This window comes from Ricinus communis, chromosome 8 (genome assembly GCF_019578655.1).
Source record: "Ricinus communis isolate WT05 ecotype wild-type chromosome 8, ASM1957865v1, whole genome shotgun sequence".
Taxonomy (NCBI): Eukaryota; Viridiplantae; Streptophyta; class Magnoliopsida; order Malpighiales; family Euphorbiaceae; genus Ricinus; species Ricinus communis.
In genome coordinates, this window is record NC_063263.1 from 28079944 (window position 1) to 28106341 (window position 26398).

General features: G+C 29.3%; 1 protein-coding gene across 4 annotated transcripts; it reads right to left on the bottom strand.

Moving 5' to 3' along the window:
- Positions 1 to 1574: 1574 nt before the first annotated feature.
- LOC8271887 (serine carboxypeptidase-like 35) lies at positions 1575 to 25754 on the bottom strand. 4 transcript variants are annotated; one of them, XM_048378075.1, is made up of 8 exons: positions 25357 to 25752; positions 22798 to 22905; positions 22376 to 22564; positions 22157 to 22245; positions 21091 to 21381; positions 18844 to 18980; positions 14541 to 14633; positions 1575 to 1941 (listed from the first exon to the last, which is right to left on the bottom strand). In XM_048378075.1, the coding sequence occupies exons 1-8, from the start codon at positions 25721 to 25723 to the stop codon at positions 1686 to 1688; spliced, it is 1530 nt and encodes a 509-aa protein (XP_048234032.1). In that variant the 5' UTR covers positions 25724 to 25752; the 3' UTR covers positions 1575 to 1685. The 4 variants fall into 4 exon arrangements, with proteins under 4 accessions (XP_048234032.1, XP_048234035.1, XP_048234033.1 ...); XM_048378078.1 differs by having other exon boundaries at positions 1895 to 1930; positions 25357 to 25754; XM_048378076.1 differs by lacking the exon at positions 1575 to 1941 and adding an exon at positions 3757 to 4434 and having other exon boundaries at positions 25357 to 25754.
- Positions 25755 to 26398: the final 644 nt, after the last annotated feature.

Below are 26398 nucleotides of genomic sequence, written 5' to 3' on the forward strand. Positions count from 1 at the left end.
TGACTATTGTTTCCCTCTTGAGTGAATGAATGCTCCCTGGGCTCTTCCATATCATTATGCCTTAAAGGAAGAGACAAAACATCCTAGCCTCTTGGCCTAGGACTTTTCTAAGCTAAACTTGAAGTAACTTTCTTTACAATATTAGTCATTGTTGAACTAAGTTGTTACATCAATTTTCTAATTGCTCTAATCTCCTCCATATGTTTTCAGGCAAATTCTGCTTTAATCCTGAAAGTATCAGTCATAGAAGGAGTGTTAGAGTCATTAATATTAAGTGCTTTTACCCTAAGTAAATATCTTCGTCTTTCAAGTGAAAAAGCATTAACTATAGGGTAGTTTTTTTGAACTTCACCCCTAATATTAACTAAAGGTAAAACTTCACCTTGTCCTCCAGTAATAGGTCCTGTTGAAGTGGATAATGCCTCATGGAGATAAGTCTTTTCATGAGAAATAAGATCCTATTCTACCTATGCATTATAATATGGATCAAAGTATGAAATAGAACCCTATTCATAAGGATCATCCAGAGTATGCCTTGTTGTTACTAGCACAAGTTCCAAGTCTTGAGACCTAGCAATACAATCTTTAAAAAAGAAATTGGAAGTTAATGGCATTCTTAACAATGTGTCCCATTTGGCGAGCTAAGATTGGCAAAAAAGATTGTGTTGAGCATTGCCACATATGTGTGGTACATGAATTGTAGAAATTGAATTACGTCTTTAACTTCTTATCAGTTTACTTGTTAGTCCTTAAGCTCCTTTACCACAATTTTCTTAGATCCTAATTAAATACCATTGGAAATAATGTATTTGTTACAAAAATTATATCGACAATACAAGCTAAAGGTTTTAATTGAAAGAAAATTATATTGCATTAATGAAATTGAAATAACGAGTTGGAATTGAAATGCTTGAATTGAAATAACAAGGCTTGAATTTCAAAATGTAAATGAATTGAAATAAATAAAGCTTGAGAAATAGAAGTGCTTGAATGATTGAAGTGCTTGCTGTAGATTTTGTCATGTTATTGTTGAGTTTAAGTATTTCGTTATTCGGTTGCTCAGTTGTTGTTACTTGTCCTTCACTTTTTCTTCAACTTATACAGTACTCCAAGTTAACTATAACTTGATAATTGTTGGAGTCTTGTCTTATTTTTCAGTAACTAGAGCCCTATTATCTCAGCTTATAGTTATTCTCTACAAAGTGCCAAGTACTCCTATCTTGATGCTAACTATCAATACTCCACTTTTGTACTCCTTTTATAAACCATTAGACCCACCACAACACTTGACTTAATTTATTAACTTATTAGTAAAATTTGACTCAAAATGAGCTTGTTCAAATAATGAGTCTACTTTTCAATAGCTTGAGCCTAAAAATAATCATGATGCTAATAAAATAAAGCATTAGCACCTCTCCAGTATGCTTTTTTATCCTTCTCAAGAAAGAATCTCTATACAAGGTCTAGTAGACTAAGTATTAATTTAATTTTGGCTAATTTTAGCAATGTATCTTAAATTTCTTTTAATGCTTAATTTCTGTTATTTTGTTTTTGTGGGTTGAGTGAGGTACGACTAGTTCTGAATCCTCCAATATCCAACTTAAAAATTAAAAAGAGAAACTACAATGTAAATAAAAAAAAGTGCATCTTAAAAACAACAAATATCAATATTGTTATAACACAATTTAAGCTAATGATGGTAGAGGTCTGGCAGAGAGGAAATGGGAGAAGAGAGAGAGAGATTGTTGGGGTGCAAAGAGAGGGACTTGATGGCCTGCACCTCTAACTGTGGCCAAAATGAGCCCACTCTCATATGTCTCAACCCATCCAGCCACTTGACTCTTGTGAAACCATGCCCTCCATTCTTCCTTTATTGTTAATCCCATCTTATTTATGCTATACCTTGTTGATGTCACTGGCACTCTTCCATCTGTGTCTCCACTACAACATTATTAAAAAGTTCATTTAAGATTTTTTACTTATTTGTCTTAAGAAAGAAATAATAAGTTCAATTTTGTACAATCGTTTACATATAGTAATTATTGATAAACCATTTAGTATCATATTTACATTTGTGTTCTAAGTTTATCTCATATAATATTTTATTATCTTACGTGATTTACACATTCAACTGAATATATGCAATGAAAACTAATTTCTTTTGGTTACAATTATTATATAATAAATATATATCAATTGTTAATTCTTTTTAAAGTAAAATTATTTAGATTGAATTAATCATCGATCAAAAAAGTAAAATTACCAATGAGATTGCTCACAATTGTCACAACCTGATCCCCTTTATTTTATAAATAAATTAGAGAGATTCATTTTTTTCTTAAAACATATATTAACAATACCTATTTATATTCTATAATTTTCTTTCTAAAGAAAAATATATCTTGGAACTTTTTTTTTAGAAGTTACATGGTAACTACGTTTTAGTAGTTATCCTATTTCTTATATTTTAGATCAGGATCTATTCGCGGACTCTATATCAAAATTTAACATCTTCTACTCACATAATGGATCTTACAATATCATTATATTTCCATTAGAATAATGTCTTTTTCTTTTTCTTTTTTAAATTCATATAGGAAATAGACCATAAAATTAGCATCTTTGAAAGATCATTACTATAACTGTTATGTGCATATAACAATTCAAATATTTAATAGAGTATATGTATGTTGTATTCCATATCCATTCACTTGCACTTAAGTATTTTAGAGATCTCTCTTTTAAAGACTATACATCATTCTTTTTTATAACTTATTCAATATACTCTTTGTAATGATAATTATATTTATCATATAATAACAAGATGGGTCGTGAATACAAATAAATATAATACTAGAATGGTTTTTTCACCTTTTAAGATATCTACATTTTAATTCAACTAAATCATTTATGACTATTGACTACATTCTAAGATAACAAATATTGAATCAAAATATCAAAAAAGTCTACAAATTTGAGATTATTTTACTGAAAAACAAGAATCTACTCTTCCATTACTCTCTTAGTCGAGTGATGCACACGTGGTATAAAGTATATGGTATGTTATAATTCTAACTTCTTCTATCGAACATATATCCTAACTTTGAAAATATCTATATTATACTTATATCTACTTTTCTTTATTATAGAACTCCACCTTGCACATTAGGATAGATAAAGTGAATTGTAGGACTATTCACATTTAATCACATAATAATTCATTTTTTTATCTTATTTAATTAATTCACCAATCAAAATAATTGCATCTAAACTAGAGCTTTTAAATATCTAATCCAAATTTATTTAAAATTATATTATCTTTATATATATAAAATATATAAAGACAATTACCTATATGAGACGGAAAATATTTTGTCTGATATACCTTTTGCGTCATACACTTATTAAATTGTACATTTAGTATTATATAATGCACTCAACGTTTTATGTTTATCTGCACTAAATAATATACATACTAAATATAACTGCATTAAAAATAATATTAACCACATAGAGAATATTAATTGAGAAAATAATCACATATATTTCTCAAAATATATATCCTTACATTGCAATATAAAACGCATACAACACATATTCATTTATGATTATCACCTTTATAAAATTATATTTAGTATTTATATATGTAAATATGGAATTATACTTAAGATCGTTCATGAATGCGATTGTTATTCAAGCAACACGATTAATTAGAATTAAATTCGATGTATCTTTATCAATTCTCAAGTATGAAAATTTTATGAAGCTGTGATTTTATTATATGATGGAATTCTAATTCTTTACAAATTATTGATTGTTATATATACAAGTTAAGATCCTACTCTAACGGTTGCCTTTTAACGTATATTTCTCAATGTGAAAAAGGTTGAAGTGACCTTCCCTGCTTTGCAAAAAAGGTTGCTCTTTTTTTCCTTGTTGGTCTGTGATGAGCAGTTTGCACAAGCAATCTGGCTTGTGCAGCCTCTGAGACCACTCCTTCTGACTTGTCTTTTCTTCTTTCAACACTCCCCCTCAAGGTGGGTTCATATAAGTTTATTGAACCCATCTTGCTGAGAATTGAATGATGATTCTGTTTGTCAAGAGCCTTTGTAAGGATGTCTGCTAGTTGGTCTTGACTTTTGATATAAGGAGTTTCAATTTCTCCCTTTTGAACTTTTTTCTTGATGAAGTGGCAGTCAACTTCAATATGCTTAGTTCGTTCATGGAACACAGGATTTGAAGCAATGTAGCGGGCAGCTTGGTTATCACAATGCATCGTCATAGGCCCGTTGCTTTCAATTTTCATGTCTTTGAGGACTTGCTTGATCTAAATGAGTTCACTAACTGTAGATGCCATTGCACGGTATTCAGCTTCTGCGCTAGATCTTGCAACAATGCTTTATTTTTTGCTTTTCCATGTCACCAAATTTTCTCCTACAAAGACACAAAAACCAGTGTTTGACTTTCTATCACAGCTTCCAGCCCAATCTGTATCAGAAAAACCAACTATAGAATTAGAATTGTTATTCTTCATCCAGATTCCTTGTCATGGAGCTCCCTTTAGATATCTGAGAATCCTGTCTATAACTTCTAAGTGACTGGTACGAGGGGCATGCATGAACTAGCTTACCATACTTACTGCAAATGATATGTCAGGTCTGGTGACAGTTAAATATATTAGTTTTCCTACCAAGTGTTGATAATATCCTATGTTGGCTAGAGGTTCTCCATCTTCTAGATTGAGTTTGACTTTGATTTCCATCGGAGTGTTGGCAGGTTTTGCTCCTAATTTTCTAGTTTCTTTTAATAGATTAAGAGTATATTTCCTTTGAGATAGGAATAAACCCTTCGTAGACTTTGCCATTTTTATGCCTAGGAAATAAGAGAGCTGCCCAAGGTCTTTGATATCAAACTCTTTCTTTAGACTTTATTTGACATCCTTTATACCTTGATCATCATTCCCTGTTATTATGATATCATCAACATACACTAGAATAATGATGGTATGTGTATGATTGTGTTTAACAAACATAGAAGAGTCAGAATCACACTTAGTAAAACTAATTTTTAATAAAAAGAGGCTGAGTTTTGCATACCATGGTCTTGGAGATTGTTTAAGGCCATAGATAGCCTTTTTTAGCCTACATACCAGGGAAGCATCTGTGGCTGATTCATGGCCAGGGGGAAGAGTCATATAAACTTATTCTTCTAGGTTTCCTTGTAAAAAGGCGTTCTTGACCTCCATTTGGAATAAGCTCCATCCCTGATTGGTTGCTATTGAAAGGAGAATTCTGACAGTGTTCATCTTGGCAACCGGAGCAAATGTCTCTTGGCAATCAACTCCGTAAGTTTAAGTGAAGCCTTTAGCGACTAGTCTGGCCTTGTATCTCTCAATAGTCCCATCACTGTTATACTTTATTTTGTATATCCACTTGCATCCAACGGGTTTCTTATTTGGAGGAAGAGGTACAATATTCCATGTGTCATTTTTTTCTAAAGCTTGAAGTTCTTCTTTCATAGCCCTACACCATTTAGGATTGGTATTGGCTTCGTAAAAGTTTGTTGGCTTAGAATGGGTTGAGATTTGGCTTAAGTAGCTGGGGTATTGGCTTGATATGGTAGTATAGGAAATAAAACTCTGGATAGGATAAGTCACCGAATGAGATACATAATCTCTTAATTTTAGAGAAGGTCTAGTTTGACGAGTGGATCTTCTCAAGGTGATTGCTTCTTCTTGAGGTTGAGGTTGAATTTCAGAAGCTGTATCTTCAACTGTATTGTCTCCCCCTAAAGGAATTAACCTTGAGATTGGAGATGGCTCCCCCTGTAGTGAATCCAGAGTAGGGCTGCTAAGATGAAAATCAGAGTTAGGCGGAAATAATAACGTGCATGGCCCATGAGTATTACTACGATTTTGAGCGGTGTAGTATGGAACAGTCTCGATAAATGTGACATCTCGAGAGATGTAGGTTTTGTGAGTCGAGGGGTCAGAATATTTATACCCTTTTTGAGTGGAGGAATATCCTAGAAACAGAATTTTGACAGAACTTTTATCTAGTTTGTGATGACGGTTGATGTGAATGTAACAAACACAGCCAAAGATCCTAAGGTGACCTAATTCGATTTTTCTGCCTTTGAGAACCTCTAGAGGACTCAAATGCTTTAAAGTGGCAGTGGGAAGTATATTAATTAGGTAGGCAGCAGTTAAGAGGGCATCCGACCAAAAAATTGAAGGGACATTATTTTGGAAAATGAGAGTACGAACGACATTGAGAAGATGTCGATTTTTACGTTCAGAAACACCATTTTGTTCAGGGGTATTGATACAAGTGGTTTGATGAACAATACCTTTTTGTTTAAAGAATGTAGAGAAATTTTGGTTTATCTACTCCGTGCCATTGTCGGAGCGAAAATTTTTTAAAGTAGCATTATATTGATTTTGGATGAAATTAAAGCATTTTTAGAAACGAGACAAAACTTCATTTTTTCCTTTTAGTAAATAAACCCAGGTAGTACGAGAGTAATCGTCAATAAATGTGACAAAATATCTAAAATGACTATAGGATGTAACAAGGGCAGGTCCCCAAACATCAAAGTGAATTAAATCAAAAGCTTTTTCAGATACACTGGAGGATAAAGAAAATGGTAAACGAGTGTGTTTAGAAAATTTACACACATCACAATTGCTGGAATTTAAGTTATAATGAAATAATTTATTTAAAACATTATAGGAGGGATGCCCAAACCGCTGATGCATTAACATGCCTTGGTTAGGGTTTGTTAACAAAAGGCATTTCTTGGGTGGATTATGGAGGTAGTAAAGGCCATTTTCTAGTTTTCCCTCACCAATCGTCTTCCCGAAAATTCGATCCTGAAATATGACTAAAGTAGGTGAGAAAATAACATTGCAATTTAAATCACAAGTAATTTTACCCACATATAAAAGATTAGATTTAAATTCAGGCAAATATAAAATATTTTCAATGTGGGAGTCAAGTAAATTTGAAGTGCCATATCCCTTAATTTTGACTTTATCTCCATTTGCAACAGTCACATGATGGGAATCGGAGACAAAATTAAGTTTTTTGAAATTTTTTGGATCCCAGGTCATGTGATCTGTTGCACCTGAGTCAATAATCCAAGCATTTTGACAAGGTTTCAAAAAATTTTATAAGGAATTTAAGGCAGTTTGAACCGAACCTAACCCGTCGGGTTGAGTTGACCCGAACCCGTTGGGTTGAAGAACCAAGGCCTATAATTGTGCTAACATATCTGCCACTTGGGCTTGCTGCTTTTGCTGGGCCTGATGGGCCTATTGGGACTGCTAGGCCTGCTGGCCTGGAGGGCCTGTTGGGCCTAGTGGGCCAGGCCTGACCAGGAGACATTATAACCGGGTCAGGTCAAGTCCAGATATTCTGAACTGAGTTGCTCCCGTGGGTCAGGTCGAGGTGACCCTAGGGAGTCGGGTCGGGGCGTCATATAATTTTTTGCATATGACGCCGAGCCTCCATATTCCCTTTTCTCCCTAGGGTTTTCCTCGGGCTTTCTCCTTCCTCCTCTCCTTGTTCCTTCGCCGCTCCCCCTTTCCCACCCACGGCTTGTCCTGAGCTGCGGGTGAAGGTGCCAGCACTGGGCGCGATGGTGACCCTGCTTTTTACAGTGGTCGCATCGCTTGCTCGTGCTTGCCCCTCCCCTTGTCTGGCTTCCTTCGATGGTATTGGGGCGACGCGATGTGAACGCTTGACTTTCAGTGAGTTCGAGTGAGCCGAAGGTTCATTAGAGTCCTTCAAGTCTCCTCGTGTTGCACAATCGCAATAACAGTGTCAATTTTTGGTAAGTCAGTGGATAGGAGGATTTGAGACCTCAAGCTTTCATAGCTTGAGTCTAATCCTCCCAGGTAGGTGTACACAAGATCATTTTCGGCTCTTCTTTAAATTTCCTCTGCATCTATCAACGGAGGTAAGTAGTTCTGAAGCTCTTCCCATCATGTTAATATTTATGTGGCATACTGCGAGCTTGATTTTGTGCCCTGAGTGATTTTTGCTAATTTTTGTTTAAGGTTAAAGATATGAGCAAAATTCTGTTGATGGCCATATAGGCTTTTTACTTTATCCCAGACTGTTTTGATGATTCCAGCAACATATAGAGCCTTGCAATTTGTGGCTCCATAGTGCTGGTGAGCAACGACATGACCATGTGGTCTGTCGTTTGCCATTCTTCCAGTTTCTCGAGCTCATGCTCTGTCGGGGCTTTTGGTCTCTCAGGCTTTGGCTTTGGCTTTGGCTTTGTGCTTGTGATGAAGCCAAGCTTCCTTCTACCACTAAGACCAATGTAGACCGATTTGGACCATTCGAAATAATTATGATTTCCTTTGAGAATGGTGTTGGTTAATTTGTGATCAGTTTGTGACATATTGGTAGGTAAATGATGATTACAGGATGGTTACCTGCTCTGATACCATGAAGATTTTATGAAGCTGTGATTTTATTATATGATGGAATTCTAATTCTTTACAAATTGTTCATTGTTATATATACAAGTTAAGATCCTACTCTAACAGTTGCCTTTTAACGTATATTTCTCAATGTGGAAAAGGTTGTAGTGACCTTTCCTGCTTTGCAGGAAAGGTTGCTCCTTTTTCCCTTGTTGGTCTGTGATGAGCAGTCTGCACAAGCAAGCTGGCTTGTGCAGCCTCTAAGACCACTCCTTTTGACTTGTCTTCTCTTCTTTCAACAAAGTATTTAGAAAAGCTCTCACCTAATTTTAAAAAAATAGTAGAAAATCTCGTATATAAATTTAACTTTCATTATTAATAAGACTTTATATAACTGGAGGATATATTTTTCTAATTTAAATCTTCTCCTCAATTAGCATACATAGAGCTTGTTGAATCTTAAATGTATCAATGTCCTTTTGGTGTTGACAATTAATTGAAATTGTTATGTTTAACCATCTATTTATTAATGTATTTGTTAGTTAAATTTGGCATACTTTCTATTTATCAAAAGATATTATTCAATTCTATAAGTTTTTTTTTATCATTGCATAACTAAATTAATAGAGAAATTCCAAAGAATATATAATATGATATAAGGAATATTATAAATTTATGAGATTCTCATTCACAATCAATATTTGATGGAGATATTGATTAAGATCATGTGGATACTAGTTAAATGCTAAACAATATCACAATTGGTTTATCACTTACTTTGGAAGTAAGCAATCGATCTCATATGATTGAGGTAAAAGAATATCGAAATAAAACATATGAATATTTATTACAAGAAAAAGTATATTGAATAAGACCCTAATAAAGTAATGCATATGAAAATTTATCATGCGCCTATGAACAAATTTTCATATTCAAGTTGTAATTCTTAGACTTGAGATAATATATTAATTTCATATGAGAACTATTATACTTTGATACTATCTCATGTGGAGATAATAAGACTGTCAATAATAGACTCCTGACTCAAGATAATATATCATGTAACCATATCCTATAAATTTTTGATAATGTATTAACTTGGTAAAACCCTTGCATAAAATAGATGAACATATTAATTATGAATGTGGTTCATATATTTAATCAAAGATTAATGACATTGTATCGAAACATATATGATCGAATCAATTATAAAGTTAACACTTGAAATTATACTCTACAAACCAATTAGGATATAAGGATAATGAAAGGATTGAACTACATTTGATAAATTATTTAAAATAAGGTTGATTAGTTTGCGCTAATGCTGCTTGAATATTTGGATGGTCATGACAAATTGCTAGACACCAATCTTGATCTATAAAATATTAATTAAATTACTTAGAAAATTAATATTAAATTAGAACGGTTCAATTCATAATTCATAATTTATTGCCAATATAATAGAAACTTTTTAGGTCACATACAAATACACTTGTAAGTAAATATTAAAATAAGGCTTAAAGCATCAATTTTTAAGCTTATATACATTAACAAATATTATTAGGCTTATATATTAGGGGTTAGAACATTATGTTTAAAAGTATTTATTAGGTTAATCCAAGTCAAACAAGGACACATCAGAGCCTAGCTTAAAAGTAAGAATATTCCAATAGCCTCGAGTTGATTCTTTGCTTCCTAACTTTATTACATTGCGACTCATCCCATACGAAATATTATCTCCATTGGCAACTTTGTCACCCTCCCATGACATACCATACTCGCCTCTTCCTAAGTGTAAGAGCAATCTCATCAACATCATTACTTTGATCAAAATAAAGGTTATTAAAGAAGTTTGGAATATTAATTCTTAGACTCCATAGGTCGAGTTGTTTAAGAAGCTACCAATAATAAGGATAAAGGATATGTCAACCAGACATCTTAGAAGCAATTTATCCCTTTAAGCGATAAGTTGGATGCCTTCTTTTTTTTTTAGCACCTCGAACATGGTTCACTAACTTACATCATACTTTGATGCCAAATTTTAAGTCTTCAGATCAATCCAATCACCTCAAAGAAAATATTAATTCTCATTTCTCTTACTTGATGGCAGTATTAAGAAGCTTCAAGTTAATGTTCGATGCCTTTGAACCCACTTCCCTCATCCATCTTATAACTTTTATTTTTTCCTACTTGCTTATATTCTTAGGATCTCTTATATGTTTGTTGGATAGTCATATTTATAGGACATATTTTGTCTCTACTTCTTTTTGATGGTGCCAACGAAGGAGAAAAACTTGGATATTGATAAATTACCAAAATATAGGTCGAGCAATATAGGCTGAGCATGCCAAGCATACAAGAATTGACCGAGCATACAAGAGTAAACCGAGCATACAAGAGTAGACTGAGTATACAAGAATAGGTCAAGCATACAAGAATAGGCCGAGCATAAAACAATAGGTCAAACATCCAATGATTGCGGACCATAATAGGTCGAACATCTAATGATAACCGAGCATCATATGTCGAGTTATTATAGCCGAGAAATGTGGGGTTAACTAAGTCCAAATCCAAGTAAAACTAGGAGTCTTGAAGACTAAATCATGGGCGTACTCTAACTAAGTAATCTGGCATGACCTGGGACTCTATCGTATATCCAGTAATACTAATCTTAATAGGATTATAGAACTTTATATTCATGAAGTCCTACTCCTTGTGGGACTAGGAGACCATCAGTCCCTATATAAAGGACTGAGACACAACATGTCAAGTAGATTTATTCTTCTACAATCAAAATACACTTACATTGAAAACATCATCACTGACTTAGCCATCATTCAGATATTCTAAAGCACGGGTCTGACTTGAAGAACTTATTGATAGCTGATCTCTTTAACCAAGTTATCAAATAGTGCCATTTGTGGGTTAAAAGAATTGAAAGTCTTTCTAGAAATCAAATCACATGCTAATGACGACAAACAAAGACACTGATGTTCTTCATCTAGGAGCTCATCCAGCATCAAGAAGTAAGTATTGCACTTATCTCACTTATTGATCTTTAGCTCCAACAGAAATCATAATACAATACAATAAAAAGGATCAAAAGAAGGAAGATGAGCACATGGGCACACAAGGCACCAATCTAAACAAGTAAGGAGAGGACTTGAATATGATAATAAGAGTAAAACAATGTTAAGTATTGATCTTTAAAACTCATGAGACAGCACAACGACACATTACAAAGTGTTGATTTTTAAAATTTTCAAAGCTCATGAGAGAGCACCAAGGCACATAACAAAGTTTTGATTTTCAAAGCTCATGAGAGAGCACCAAAGCATATAACAAAGTGTCGATCTTCAAAGCTCATGAAAGAGCACCAAGGCATATAACAAGATGTTGATCTCCAAAGCTCATGAGAGAGCATCAAAATACATAACAAATTATCGATCTCAAAAGCTCATGAGAGAATACCAACACATATAACAAAGTGTCGATCTCCAAAGCTCATGAGAGAGCACCAAGGCACATAACAAAATGTTAATCTTCAAAGCTCATGAGAGAGCATTAAGGCACATAACAAAGTGTTGATCTCAAAAGCTCATAAGAGAGCACCAAGGTAGATAATCCAGTGTTAATTTGCAAAGCTCGTGAGAGAATACCAAGGCACATAATAAAGTGCCCAATCTATAAAGCTCATGAAAGAGCACAAAGGCACATAACAAAGTGACAATATCTAAAGCACATGAGAGAGCACCAAAGCACATATCAAGGTATCAATCTCAAAAACTCATGAGAGACAACCAATGCATATAACAAAGTGTCAATCTCCAAAGCTCATAAGAAAGCACCAAGGTGTATAATAAAATATTGATCTCTAAAGATCATAAGAGAGCTCTAAGGCATATAACAGAATGCTGATCTCAAAAGCTCATGAGAGAGCACTAAGGCACATAATAAAGTGTTGATTTTCAAAGCACATGAGAGATCATCAAGGCACATAATAAAGCATCAATCTCCAAAGCTCTTGAGAGAACACCAAGGCACATAATGAATTGTTGATCTTAAAAGCTTATGAGAGAGCACCAAAGCATATAAAAAGTGTTGGTCTTAAGCTCATCAAAAGTGTTGATCCTAAAATAACTGATCTAAGCACACCTAGTTCGTTATAAAGCAAAATTATATCAACTCAATATACAGAAAAGATACATGAGCTCAGTAGAGAGCATCAATAATCAGCTCATTAGAGAACAAAAAGTGCATGAGCTCATTGTAGAGCAGAAGTATGCAAGATCATTGGCAAGAAAAATACATGAGCTCAATGGAGAGCAACAATACATGAGCTTGTTAAAGAGCAATAATACATGAGCCCATTGGAGAGTAAAAATATATGAGCCCATTTAGAGAAGAACTACACGAGCTCATTAGGCAGTAGAAGACTAGTTCATCCAAATGTGTAACCAAGCTCTAAGAAGTGCATAATACTAGTTCATCCAAAGTGATTAAGAAATCTTAGGAAAGCATCTCAACAAACAATATCTTTTCGAGCTTGCTGACCAATCTCCTTAATATCAAGATCTTTTGAGAGGTTATTCATTACTATGCATAAATACTCTATCACTATAGTATAAGGCTAATGATAACAATAAAGGCCGAAAAATATAGGACAAAAAATATAGGCCGAGCATGTCAAGCATACAAGAGTATATTATACAAGAATAGGCCAAGCAAACAAGAATAGGCCAAGCATACAAGAGTAGGACGAGCATACAAGAATCGGCCAAGCATACAAGAGTAGGCTGAACATCCAATGATGATCAACCATAATTGGTCGAACATCTAATGATAACCGAGCATCACATACCGAGTTGTCATAGTTGAGAAATGCGGGATTGAGTAAGTCCAAATTCAAGTACAACTAGGAGTTTTAAAGACCAAGTCATAGAAATTTATATTTATGAAGTCCTAATCCTTGTAAGACTAGGAGACCATTAGTTCTTATATCAAATCACATTTTTTGTTTTATTGAAATTCTACATAGGACTTATAAAATACTAAGTCCAGTTTTATAAAATATCTAGTCTATTTTATATTTTTATATATAAATATATATATACATTATGGACGTGGATACGGGATATAAAGTTCGTATTATTTTTTAACCTTTCTGAGTTTGGTGGTGTAGTTGGTGTTTATATCATAGGAAAGGTGGTGTTTTGACACGCCTAGTACCCTAGAAGAGTGACATGAGTTTGGTGGTGTAGTTAGTTCTTCTGCTGTTCAGTCCTTTGCACTTACGTACCATCCTTAGAGTTTTACTTTTCAATTACTTTCTCTCCAGGTCTCGTTTTAGGGTCATTCATATACTACTAGAAAGCTTATAACATAGAATTTCCAATTCTGCAAACCATTTGTTTAGAAACAAGCTGTATATTTTACGGAACTTTGGTCTCCAAATTCTCTCAAACTGAAGAAAATTAGGGCACTAAATTTGACATTTGATCTTTTGCATATATTAAATTCATGTAAAATCTCATGGCCTAATTCTATGTATATTAACTGTAGGCGGGAACTCATTTATTCAAGCTAAATTGCAATTATTCGAGAAATCAATTTAAGTTTGCATACCTGGAATCCATTCCGTATTGTTTTGATACCAATTATAAAAACTAATCATTTTTTGTTAGTTATTATAAAATGAATTTTTATATTAATTGCTAATTATTGCAAAGCAGAAGAATTGATCAATGATCAAATAATTAGAATTGCGATAAAAAATACCCATAATTTTCATAGCCTGAATTTCATTAAATTTTATAAAAAAATCAGAATGAGATATAAATTGTTTTTTTTTTCTCTCTTGGAATTTTAATAAATTTTATATTAAAAGAATGTTTACATACTTTTTTATTTTTTTTTATAGAAAGTGTATTTACTTATATTCTCAATTCTCTTTATATTATTTGATAAGTACTTTATTTCCTTTTTACTTTGAATCTGGATTTATCTATTATTATTGGCAGATCTGAATTTAAAATTCAACAATACACAACAATAATATACAAATATGATCGGAGAAGAAAGAGAGAAGGATTGAATTGAAGAGTACCTGTAGACCCAAATACGGATTCCAGCCTTCAGGAGTTTATGAAGGACTGGCAGGACTGTGTCCGGCGAGTCATTCCACTTCTCAATGACATGGCTGCCATTCATAAATGCAAATGAAATATATGTACAAGTTATGGTTGAACTTTACATATCTTAATCGTATAAGACTTAAATCAAATGCATATGGTGTTGAACTCTAGTCATTTAATCAATTTAGTGTTTTAACTTTTTATTTAATTTAATAAACATTTAAATTTATTTTTTTATAATATTTTAGTATTTTTAATATGTATCTTTATTCAATATGTCTATATGTACTGCACAAATGTATTTAAATATTATCAAAAAAATAAAATTTAGGTGTATGTTTGGTGAAATTGAAAGTTAAAAGTATGTAAATATTAAAAAAGAAAAGAAAAATGTAGGTGTTTATTAGATTAAATCGAAAGTTATAGTATTAAACTAACTAATCGATATAAGTTTAGAGGCATGAATATGTATTTAACCTTAGATTTATATTCCTTTCTAAGTGTCTTTTTTGTTGTAATATTTAAACATCAAAATTACTGTATTTAATAGAATTTTAAAGTCTCAATTAATGTGTGTTTAGTTAAAATTCGTAATATCTATGAATTCATTTACAAATCTAAAGTTTTTATGTTTTGAATGAATAAAAATTAATTTAAAATTCTACATAACTAAATTTGTATGAATTGGTAATAATTAAATTAAATTCTAATAAAATTAATAGAAATTCTAAATAAATTCACATTAGCAAGTGAATATATTCCATAATACTAAAATATCTCTTTCCACTCTATCATTTTTATTTTACATTCTCTCAATATTTTTTTCTCAAATAAAATAAAATTTTTAATAAATTTTAATCAAACATAACGTAACTAGAACTTAAACAATAGGAGGTCAAAAATTTTGTTTCATTAATAAGTAGAATTAATAGTATGGTGTTTTAAATTCAAAGTTAATAATACTAGTCGCATAACTATACAGTATGGCTATTATTATTATTATTTTAATTATAAAATTAAATTTATAAATAAGATTTAATATAATTTTAAATATTAATATTTATTTACAATATTTAAAAGATAACAAAAAATCAAATATTTATAAATGTCCAATTTGTTAGTATTTTAAAATATTTATTGGTTGATTTTAGTATTATATAAATTAATATTATTAATATTAATATTACTTTTTTAGATTTAGCAGTTATTAAATAATTAATAAATTAATTTATTAATAATATAATATTTAAAATATTATTTAAAATATAATTTTTAAAATTAGAATCATTACTGAATTAGAAAATTAATTTATTAGTTAATATAATATTAAAATATAATTCATATACTATTTTTTAGAATAGAATTAGAAGCATAGTTTAATTAGAAAACTAATCTATTAGTTAATATAATATTAAAATATAACTAATTTTATTTCTTAATATTAGAATGAGTGTTTAATTAGAAATGTAATTTATTAATCAATAATTTAATAGGAAAACCATAAAAGTATACATAAGCTTGAATTCTATATATAAAAAATAAGTGCACAACGACAATTCTATATGTCAAAATATAAATCCATATGTCAAAAAAATTTAAAATTTCTAAAATTAATATAAGTATAAATATTGCATTTAAATGTAACTAGTTGTTTTTCAATGCGTTGCACAACCTTTATTATTATATAATTATAAAATTAAATTTATAAATATAATTTAACAAAATTTTTAATTTTTAATTTTTAATATTTTATTTATTATATTTTTAAAAATAAAAACAAATTATATATTTTCAACTGTCCTTAAATTTTTAATATTTTAAAATTTTATTAATGTATTAATATTAAAATTATCTTAAAAATATTTATTAATTAAGTTTAGTATTATGTAAATGAATACTATCAATATTAATCGATATTACTATTTTCTAGAATTGAAAAGTATTGTATAATTTAAAATTAATTTATTAGTAATATAATATTAAAATTATAATTAAAATATGATCTTTTAGGATTAGAACCATTACCTAATTAGAAATCTAATTTATTAGTTAGTATATTACTAAAATGTAATTAATATGTTATTTCTAGGATAGATTTAGAATAATTATCTAATTATAAAATTAATTTTTAATTTATAAAATTAAAAATATAATTAATATGCATTTTTAGGATTAAAAATTAATATTTAATTAAATATGTAACTTATTAATTAATAAATTAATAAAAAATATCAAATTATGTAAAAATAAATACACATTATCAAAATAAAAAATTTATGTATTAAAATAAAAGAACAAAGTTAAAAAATTTAGGTATATATATATATATATATATATTGAAATAAGAATATAAAAAGTTTTTGGAAGAACATTAATATTTTTTCTAAAAATTTTATGGGTGAAAATCTAATTACAAAAGGTTTTGGAGATCTATGGTCTTTCTCAGCGTCTCCTGGTTTCATTGAAATCCTTTTTGCAGCATATTCTCAACTCAAAGCTTTATCTTTTAGCAATGGTTAGGGCCTAATATAAATCTCTCCAATGCAAGTTGCCAAAAACTTAAAGGTGGAAATCACAGCATATGCAGAAGATATGGCAAGGAAGGATTGTAGCAAATGTTTTCAAGATCCATAATCAGTGAACTCGCTTGATTGCATAAAGTAAACACAAAAAGTATAAAATTAAAAAACTATGAGAAAACATTTTACATACCTGTGAATAAAAGAAAAGAAAAGGAAATAAATCAAATTAGAATGAACAGTCATTATTGTTATTATTATTATTATTTTATTTGGTGGTTGAACTGATTGGTTTGATATGGTTCTTGATAATGACGACGATGGATGAATTGTAGAAAAAGGTGGAAAAGACAATTTTTTTCTAAATTCAAAAAGTCAGGAAGGGACGGGAGGGCAAAGCTGATTTGTCTTTAGTTACCAAATTGCTAGACGTAAAGACGGTGATAGAAATTTAAGGCACGATAACGGGTCCCATATCTAATTTTACAGTCTCGAGATTTATAATATGTGGACATTCACGCTCGACTATTAAAAAGCTATTTTATTTTTCTCAGAACACATGAAACTAAAATATGATAATTAAGATTAAAGGCGTATGAGTTTTGGATTTAATAATCAAGAAAATATAAATATAATTAATTAACAACAAAATAGATGAAATAAAAATATAATATTTTTTCAGAGCTCATAATATATTTTTAAAATTACCTAAAATTCTATAAACCAAAATCTAATTATAAAAAGACACTTTATTTGGGAAATTTCTTGGAGTGTAAAGAAAGTAAAGAAGGAAAATAAGTTTTATTTTCCTTTTTTTATTTTCTTTATTGTTTGGATAAAGTTTAGATAAAGAATGAAGGAAAGAAAATAAATATATTCTCCTTTGTTTGGAAAGTGAAATATGGAATATTTTATAAATTTATTAATTTACCTTTTATATAATAAAATAATAACACGTTAATTATAATAAAATTTAATTTTTTCATTTTTTCTTAAAAAAATATTTTCATATGTCAAACCCAATATGATTATCTATAGTTGCAATACATTATTAAAACAGTCTATAAGACCTTTGTTCTATATTTTTTAGCAGAAATAAACTTGAAATCCTTCTCACAATATTTGGATCAACCCATTTAATGACTAAATAACACATGAAATATAACACAATAAAGAGAATATAAGAGAAATAAATGTTCCTGATACTAAAAATAAAAATCGAGTAATTAAAAAATTTAATTTTTTTAAAAAGAAAAAGCTTATTTTATAAAAATAACAATAAAAAAGTATCTCTTTAAACTTTTAAATCTAGGTTGAAATAGATCCATTTTACTTTTTCATTGATGTTATAGATAAAAAAGAAAAAATATTATAACTTCAAAAAGATCTAGTAAAGAAAAAATAAAATAGTAAATATATTATGAATTTTTTTATTATTTTCCTCTCTTCCCAAACAGGGTAAAGTATATATTCTCTCTTATTTTTAATTTTTATTTTCCCTCCCCTCTTAGTTCCCCAAATTCCAAACATAGGGTTAAGAGAAGTCATGCCATCCTCACCCCATTCCAGAAAATTAGCTAAACTAGTGCAAAATAAAAATTTAATTATGAAAAGTTTTTAGCAACCTCTGAATGAGATTAAACCTGGGATTTTGTTATTTATATAGGGGTATAATAAAACTGAATTATATGTTGATTAACAATTAGATCTAGAACAGAAAAACTGGAATATAATTTTATTTTTTCTGACTAGTTACCTGCATGGAGTGTAAGGATAAGACATTTTGGTGACATTGGCATGCAGGGCCCTCTGAACATCTTCTCTGTTGAAAAAATTCACGGCATAACCTTCAGTACATGGATCATATCCTGATGGCAGCTTGCGCCAGAGGTCCTGAAAGCAAGAAACAGTGGGACAACCAGATGGCTATAGTTACAACATGCACGTGGAGAGTTAAATCAGATGGACATATATTCTTGTCAGGAAGAAGTAATTCATTGTATTGCCACTATTACCGTCTCCCATAAACCTTTCTGTTTTGTTTTTTATCTGAGAAAAAGCATATAAGCCTTTGTAATTGAGATAGGAATCATAATCTTTTTGTAGTAAATCATATCTTCTTATTAATAAATATAGCTCATTTAATATATTTATTCTATGTAAACATACTGCACCTAAACCTCCATAACATCTATATATATATATATATATATATATATATATTAATTTTTAAAATTAATATTTTTTTCTATGTTTAATTTTTGATATATAAAATTTTTATTTTGATATTTTTGTCACATAAAATTTAAAATATTTTTTGTTAATTTATTGATTAATAAGTTATATTTTTATTTCATATCTATTATGTGCTGCTTTCCCAACTAATATTTATTTTATATATAAAATTAACTGAGACTAGTTGTTTACTTGTGCGTTGCATGACCGTTATTATTATTTTAATTATAAAATCAAGTTTATAGATATAATTTAATAAATTTTTTAATATTTAATGTTAATTTATAATATTTAAAAAATAATAACAAATTAAATCTTTTCAAATTTCTTTAATTTCTTTTTAGAATTTTAAAATTTTATTAATACAATAATGTAAAAATTATCTTAAGAATATTTATTAACTTAATTCTATTATTATATAAATTGATACTATCAATATAACTAATATTACTATTTTTAAAATTAGAAATTATTATATAATTAAAAATATTAATTTATTAATGAGTATAATATTTGGAGATATTAATTTTTATAATTAGGATCATTATCTAATTAAAAATTAATTTATTAATTAATATATATTAAAATACAATTAATATATTTCTAAAATAATTTATTATCTAATTAGAAAACTAATCATTATCTAATTAGAGATCTAATTAATTATTAATATGTTATTTCTTAGGATTAGACTTAGTTACGAAAATAATTAATATCTTATGAAAAATGACAATCCTATTCATATTTTTTATAAATTGTGCTAATTTTTCATAAGTGTTACTAGTTACATAAAAATAAATAATATTATAAAAATAATTATTTTTATAAAATTTAATGATTCACGAAAAACTTGATAAATTTTATAAAAAATTCTAATATTTTTCGTAATTGTGAAATATATTGTTAAATTACAAAAATTAACAATCATCTTCATATTTTTTTCACAAATTAAATTAATTCTTCGTAAGTATTACTAGTTGAGATAAAATAAATAATATTATAAAAAATAATTACTTTTACGAAAGTTAATAATTTATAAAAATATTAAAATTTTTCGTAATCACAAAATATATTATTTAATTATGAAAAATGACAATCTTCTTTATTCTTTTTCATAAATTATATAATTTTCGTAAGTGTTATTAGTTGCAAAAAAATCATTGATATTATAAAAAATGATTACTTTTGTGAAATTCAATGATTTATGAAAAAATCAAAAAATTTATGAAAAAATTGATAAATTTATGAAAAGTATTAAATTTTTCATAATCACAAAATATATTGTTAAATTACGAAAAGCGACAATCCTCTTCGGATTTTCTTATAAATCAAACTAATTTTTTGTAAGTGAAACTAGTTGCAAAAAAAAATGATATTATAAAAAAATAATAACTTTATGAAATTTAATGATTTACAGAAAAATTAACAAATTTACAAAAAATATTAATTTTTTATAATTGTAAAATTTATCGTTGAATTATGAAAATGATATTTATTTTCATATTTTTGTAAATTAAACTAACTTTTCATATATTAGTGCATAAAATTTTAAAATATTTTTAGCAAATTTCATTTTAATTGATAATCTAGATAATTACAGGTTACAAAACTTTATTTTAGAAACAAATTATATAAATTACTATTATCTTATTGAGGGGCTAAAATAAGTATGATTATTTTATTTTAAACAAAATAATTATAGAAAGTTTCCTAATTTTAATTGGATTCATAATATAATTTCTTCAAAACAAGTAATTGGTTTACTTACGTGCATTGTGAGTTGACGAGGGCCAGCCGAGATTTTTTTAGACGCCTGAGAAGCATCATCGAGGCAAACTGGCGTGTAGATGCTATACATATCAATATTGGAATAGGCTTCCATGAACCCTCCAAAATGGACAGAGCAATTGTTTACAGCAGCAGCAGCAGCGAAGCTTTCCTTCAATTTAGAGCATTCTTTTACGCTGTGATAAAGCTTGTCTGAGATTATTGCATGACTCCATGCGTAATCCAGAATTCCAGATAAGTCCGTTTCATCATTAATAACTGCGTTTCCAATCTGTTTCACAAATATTCCAACATCATATGCATGCCGAAAATAATTCAATGTGTATATTGCAGAAATCCACTTACTAAAACTTCACATTTCACAACATTGTCAGTCATGGTCAGTATAAAATAACAAATCATTCCAGTATCAAACTTTAATGTTTTTACTATTAGAAATTTAGCAATTCCAGCATGTGGCCTTTTCATTTGTAAAATTCGAAGAGAATTCGGGTTCGGATTAATTTTCTTATATATTGATCCAATAATAATATTGGTAGCAATTATACTTGAAGCCTACAAACGAGACAACAATTACATGGCAGATTGGTAATAACATCTCCTTCATGCATAGAAGACGAGATAACAATCACATGGCAGATATACTTGCTAAGCAGGGAAACTACTTTTTTTTTAGATTTTGTTGCTTGGCTGTAATAATCGGTTGTGTTATCTGGTTTCCTTTTGTTTTCTCATATGCAAGTGTTTTTCGTGTTTCCATTTTGCGCTTTGTAATGCTTGGTTTATATTCTCCATTTAAATGTATTTCTTACCAGCTATTTTCACTTAATATTCGGGGCCTAGGTTGGAATTTTGATTGTATCTATTGATTCGAAATTAGTTGGCTCCTATTAAGTATTTCTTAGTTTATTTATAAATAAAATGACATATTTATCAAAAAGAATTTTTAGGTTTAAGTCATTTCTTTTGTATTAGGTGAATTTCATGGGTCTTCTATAGATTAAAAAAAAAACTAGTAGCAGTATATCACCTTTATGAAGGCTTACCATGAAACCCTTAAAATTTATATACGAGTTTTTAGTGGCTCCTTTGTTTCTTTCATAGATGAGCTCAGCTAGCTGTGGAACGTAATGACCTAATCAATAAGGATAGAATGTGTTAATCTAAAAGCAAGAAGAAACATGATTAACTCAGATATATAATGAGAGCTCAATGAAAAGGAAAAAATGAAAAAGTAAAAAGGGAAAGAAAACCATGGTACGTACCAGCATAGCTCTCCCCTGCCATAAAAAAGTCATGAGATTTGAATTCTGGGAACCTTTTAAACCAATTGATCAAGAAGGCATGCGAGTCATCTGCTGTAACTCGATCGCCAAGCTTCCGCAAATCTTGTGAATTATTTGTGTATGAAAAACCCACACCCACAGGTGCCTCCAGGAATAGCAGATTTGCAGCTAATTGCAGCAATAGCATAAGCAACTAAGTAAATGAATGTGAACAAAATAAGCCTGCTCATTAAACAAATGCATTTTGAATGGTATTTTACTTGTTTGCTTATGCACAAGAACTAAATGTCTTAATACTATATAACACTAAACCGTAACAGAGGTGATAGATAATTATTAAGAATTTTTGGTAATTGTTAAATCAAATAAATTATACAACACCCAGAAAAATAAGGCAATACCTTTGTTCCAAGAGTACTTGTTAAGAATAAGCTCAGTTACATTTCTCCGAACAAGAAAAGGGCCAAGTTCTTGTGCTGCACCAAATGCTACAGACGAGCACCCAGGTCCTGACACAAAATTTAATAAGCAATTTTTTGTGAAACAAAATTACACAATAATAAAATTTAACTAGTTTGCTATATATATATAACTAAAATTTAAATTATATCTTCGTAATTTTTTTTTATCTTTTGAACAAAAAGAAACATTAATAAATAGTATTTAAAAAATTCACTTATAAACCATCCAAAACTCGATTAGATAAAAGATTCATCTAAACTTATTTTTTGAATGAATTTAATAAATAAACTGAGACTAAAATAGATAAAGTTTGAGTCATTAAATTCATAAGTTAACTCCTACTTAGACTTATGAACTAAATTTATAAGTTAATATATTAATAATTTATATCTAAATATAAATTAAAAAATATATTTCATTATAAGAAATATTTATTCAATACTTAAACTCAACTAGAATAAATTGACCTTTTTATTAAGTTACCATTTTCTAACATTCTAAATAAAATAATTTAAATTTTATATAAGAGTTACCGCTTGGATGCACATTATAAAGGCAGAGAGGGACCACATTATGTGTCCTCTTGTAAATCTGTCTTTGTATCCAAATAAAAATAAAAAAGAAAAAGAAAAGACAAAATGATTTTACATTTTTCCAAAAGTTGCTTCGATTCTATCAATGCACAAATAGTACTGGGTTATGATCATTGACCAATGACCATATCATTGGAAATAGACACGATAGTTGAGTTGAGATCCACTCAAATGTTTACATGGGCCCAAAGCTCCATAGAAGAACATGCTGCATGGGGCCCAGTTTTTGTCGTTCACATGCTAAAGAGCAGGTAGAAAATTTTGAAAAACAGCATAAAAGAAGAAACAAAAGAACATAGGGAGAGGCTGGCAGAGACTAAATAGCTACTATGGGCAATAATGATGCATGACTGAAAGATGTGGTGGTCTTTTTTTTTTTTTTTTTTAGTTTTTCTTTTTATTGGCAGACTATAAAAGGAAAAAGAAAAAGAAGGTTATGGCATATAATTAATTTCTAATTTACAATTATAAGTTAATATTACCTCTTTTAATGTTTTTCAAGACAGATACACTGTCAATTTCAAACTCAGAAGATTATTATTATTTTCCTTAGAAGCTTGAACTGTAATGAAATTTTGAGAATTATTACATATTTGTATAAAACATGGAAGGTGAAAAGAATCAAGTTAGCAATTATTTAGAATAAAAAATTATTGGTTAAGATGACAAGAAGAATAATTTAATTAAGAGAGTATTATATTATATATGAACTGAATGTATATTTAAATTGATTTCAGTTGTTTTAGGATATAAGTTTAAAATATTCTATATTTGATTAATTTTACAAATTATTTATATTTAAAACAACATTGAGTTATTTTCTTCATTCAAAAAAGTTTCAGATTTAATTATTATTTCTAATAAAAATTATTTGAAAAATATAATTTAAATTACAGCTTAACAAATTAAAAAAATTATTAATTCAACTTCCACTTTAGCTCATAAAAAATAAATTTATAAGTGATTATTTATATGAAGATTATAAAATTGAATGTTGAAAATATTTATTTTTTTCTTCAATATAAAATCTATTTCGTGACATGAATATTTTTATTTTTTTCTGAAAATTTATTCTCTATGATAATTAATATATCAGAAAGCCTTGAAATCACTATATAGTTATTAATAATAAGATTTATTCTATTTAAGAAATATAGTATTAATTAATTATGGTGAAAACGTTATGAAACGACTGTCACGCCCTTTAAACAATTGAGAGATGGTATTACTGGTTGTCAGATACCAACAAAGCCCCCAGTAAAGTAGAACCGTTAAAGATGACGGCAAATATTTTTTTTTACACATCATTAAAAGTAACCGACCCGTTGTTGGACAACATGGACTGACATATCTCCTGCCAGGAGGAGATAACCATCAAACTGTTTTTCAGGGAAAAAAAAGCCAGGTTTTACGGGAAAAAAAAGTTATTTACCAATTAATATGTACGATATTTTTAATTTTTTCCCAAGTTATTCAGTGGCTAATTAATGATTAAAGATATTAATTCATATAAAATTAATAATATTATGTACTTTCTGTTCTTTTATAAAAATTTAAATATTTATGAATTTTGTTATAATTGTTTTATATTCAAACAAAAAAAATGATAACACCTACTTCTTGAGATATTTATTCAAAAAATGTAAAAATTGAATCAGACTGAGCAAGCAGAAATAAACATTATGCAAGACATAATCTGGGAAGAGGTGATAGAGTGAATGACCATATCCCTGAGAAATAGGCCAATTAAAAATGATAGTCATCTGTGGAAAGACAAATAGGCCAATTTCATGATAGAATTTTAAAGCAGAAAGGGCAACAAAAATTAGTGCACATGTATAATAGAAAAATAAAAAATGGAAAATAAGAAACAATGAAGTCAAGCATGCTTTAGGAAGAGCTAACCTCCATTTAGCCAAAGAACAAGAGGCTTCTGAGAGACATTATCTTGGGCTTCAAAGAACCAGTAGAACAACGCCTTTTGATCATTGGGTCTCAGTCTAACATAGCCAGCGTAGTGCCTGAAAGTCACCGGCGGTTGCCCAGGCAAGTTGCTCACTCTGTCCGCTTCTCGCTTTTTTTCTTCACCGGTTTCTTCTTCTTCTACTCCATAAACTGCTGCTGCTAAAAAAACACTAGTGCAAACTAGATAAAATAAGAATATTTTCCATAACTTCGCCATTTTGAGTGTTTTGGGTCTAGGGCAGCTTATTATTAGTACTGATAGTAGCAGCAGAGCAAGTGCTGGTTGGGAGTTCTCAAGGGAGCTCATTTTTTATATAGGACTAGTGTGGGGAGGGGACAGGGTACTTAATTTCGTGGACAAGTAAATAAAACTAAATTATCAACATTATTATCATTAGATGTATTAGGGTGGGCCTCTTACAGTACTAGGATAAATTATTTTGTTGGTATTAATTTTTTGCCACTTATTCTCGGTTGGTATTAAATTTTTAATTTTTTTTTGATACCACGCTTATTATTTTTATTACAGGTCAAAATACTTATTGGAATTCCGGCTAAATTTTGGTGATGTAGCAGCCGGTTGTCCAAATAACTCTTTCAACTTTGTTCCATGTTACATGCTCAATAAATTAATTTATCTTTGTTAGCAAATGGACCCATAGACAGTAAATTACCCTAAAATATTATTTAGCTTCTCTTAGTTCTTTATGTCCGACTAACTGACTCTCTTTAGCTAAGAGTAAAATCTTTAAACTGCCTCTCGCTGTTTTCAATAATTTTTTTTTCTCGTTCCATCTTACAGAAACTTGTCACATTGTGTGCTTGGTAGTAAAGGAACTCAAAAATATGCCACTCGACTGGCAAATAAGGGAAAAAAAAGAAGACCCACTATAATACAGTAAGTAGAACCCCCTCAACTTATTTTCTATGATAATTGAAGAGATTGAAATTATATTATGTAAAATAAGCATATTTTTTTATG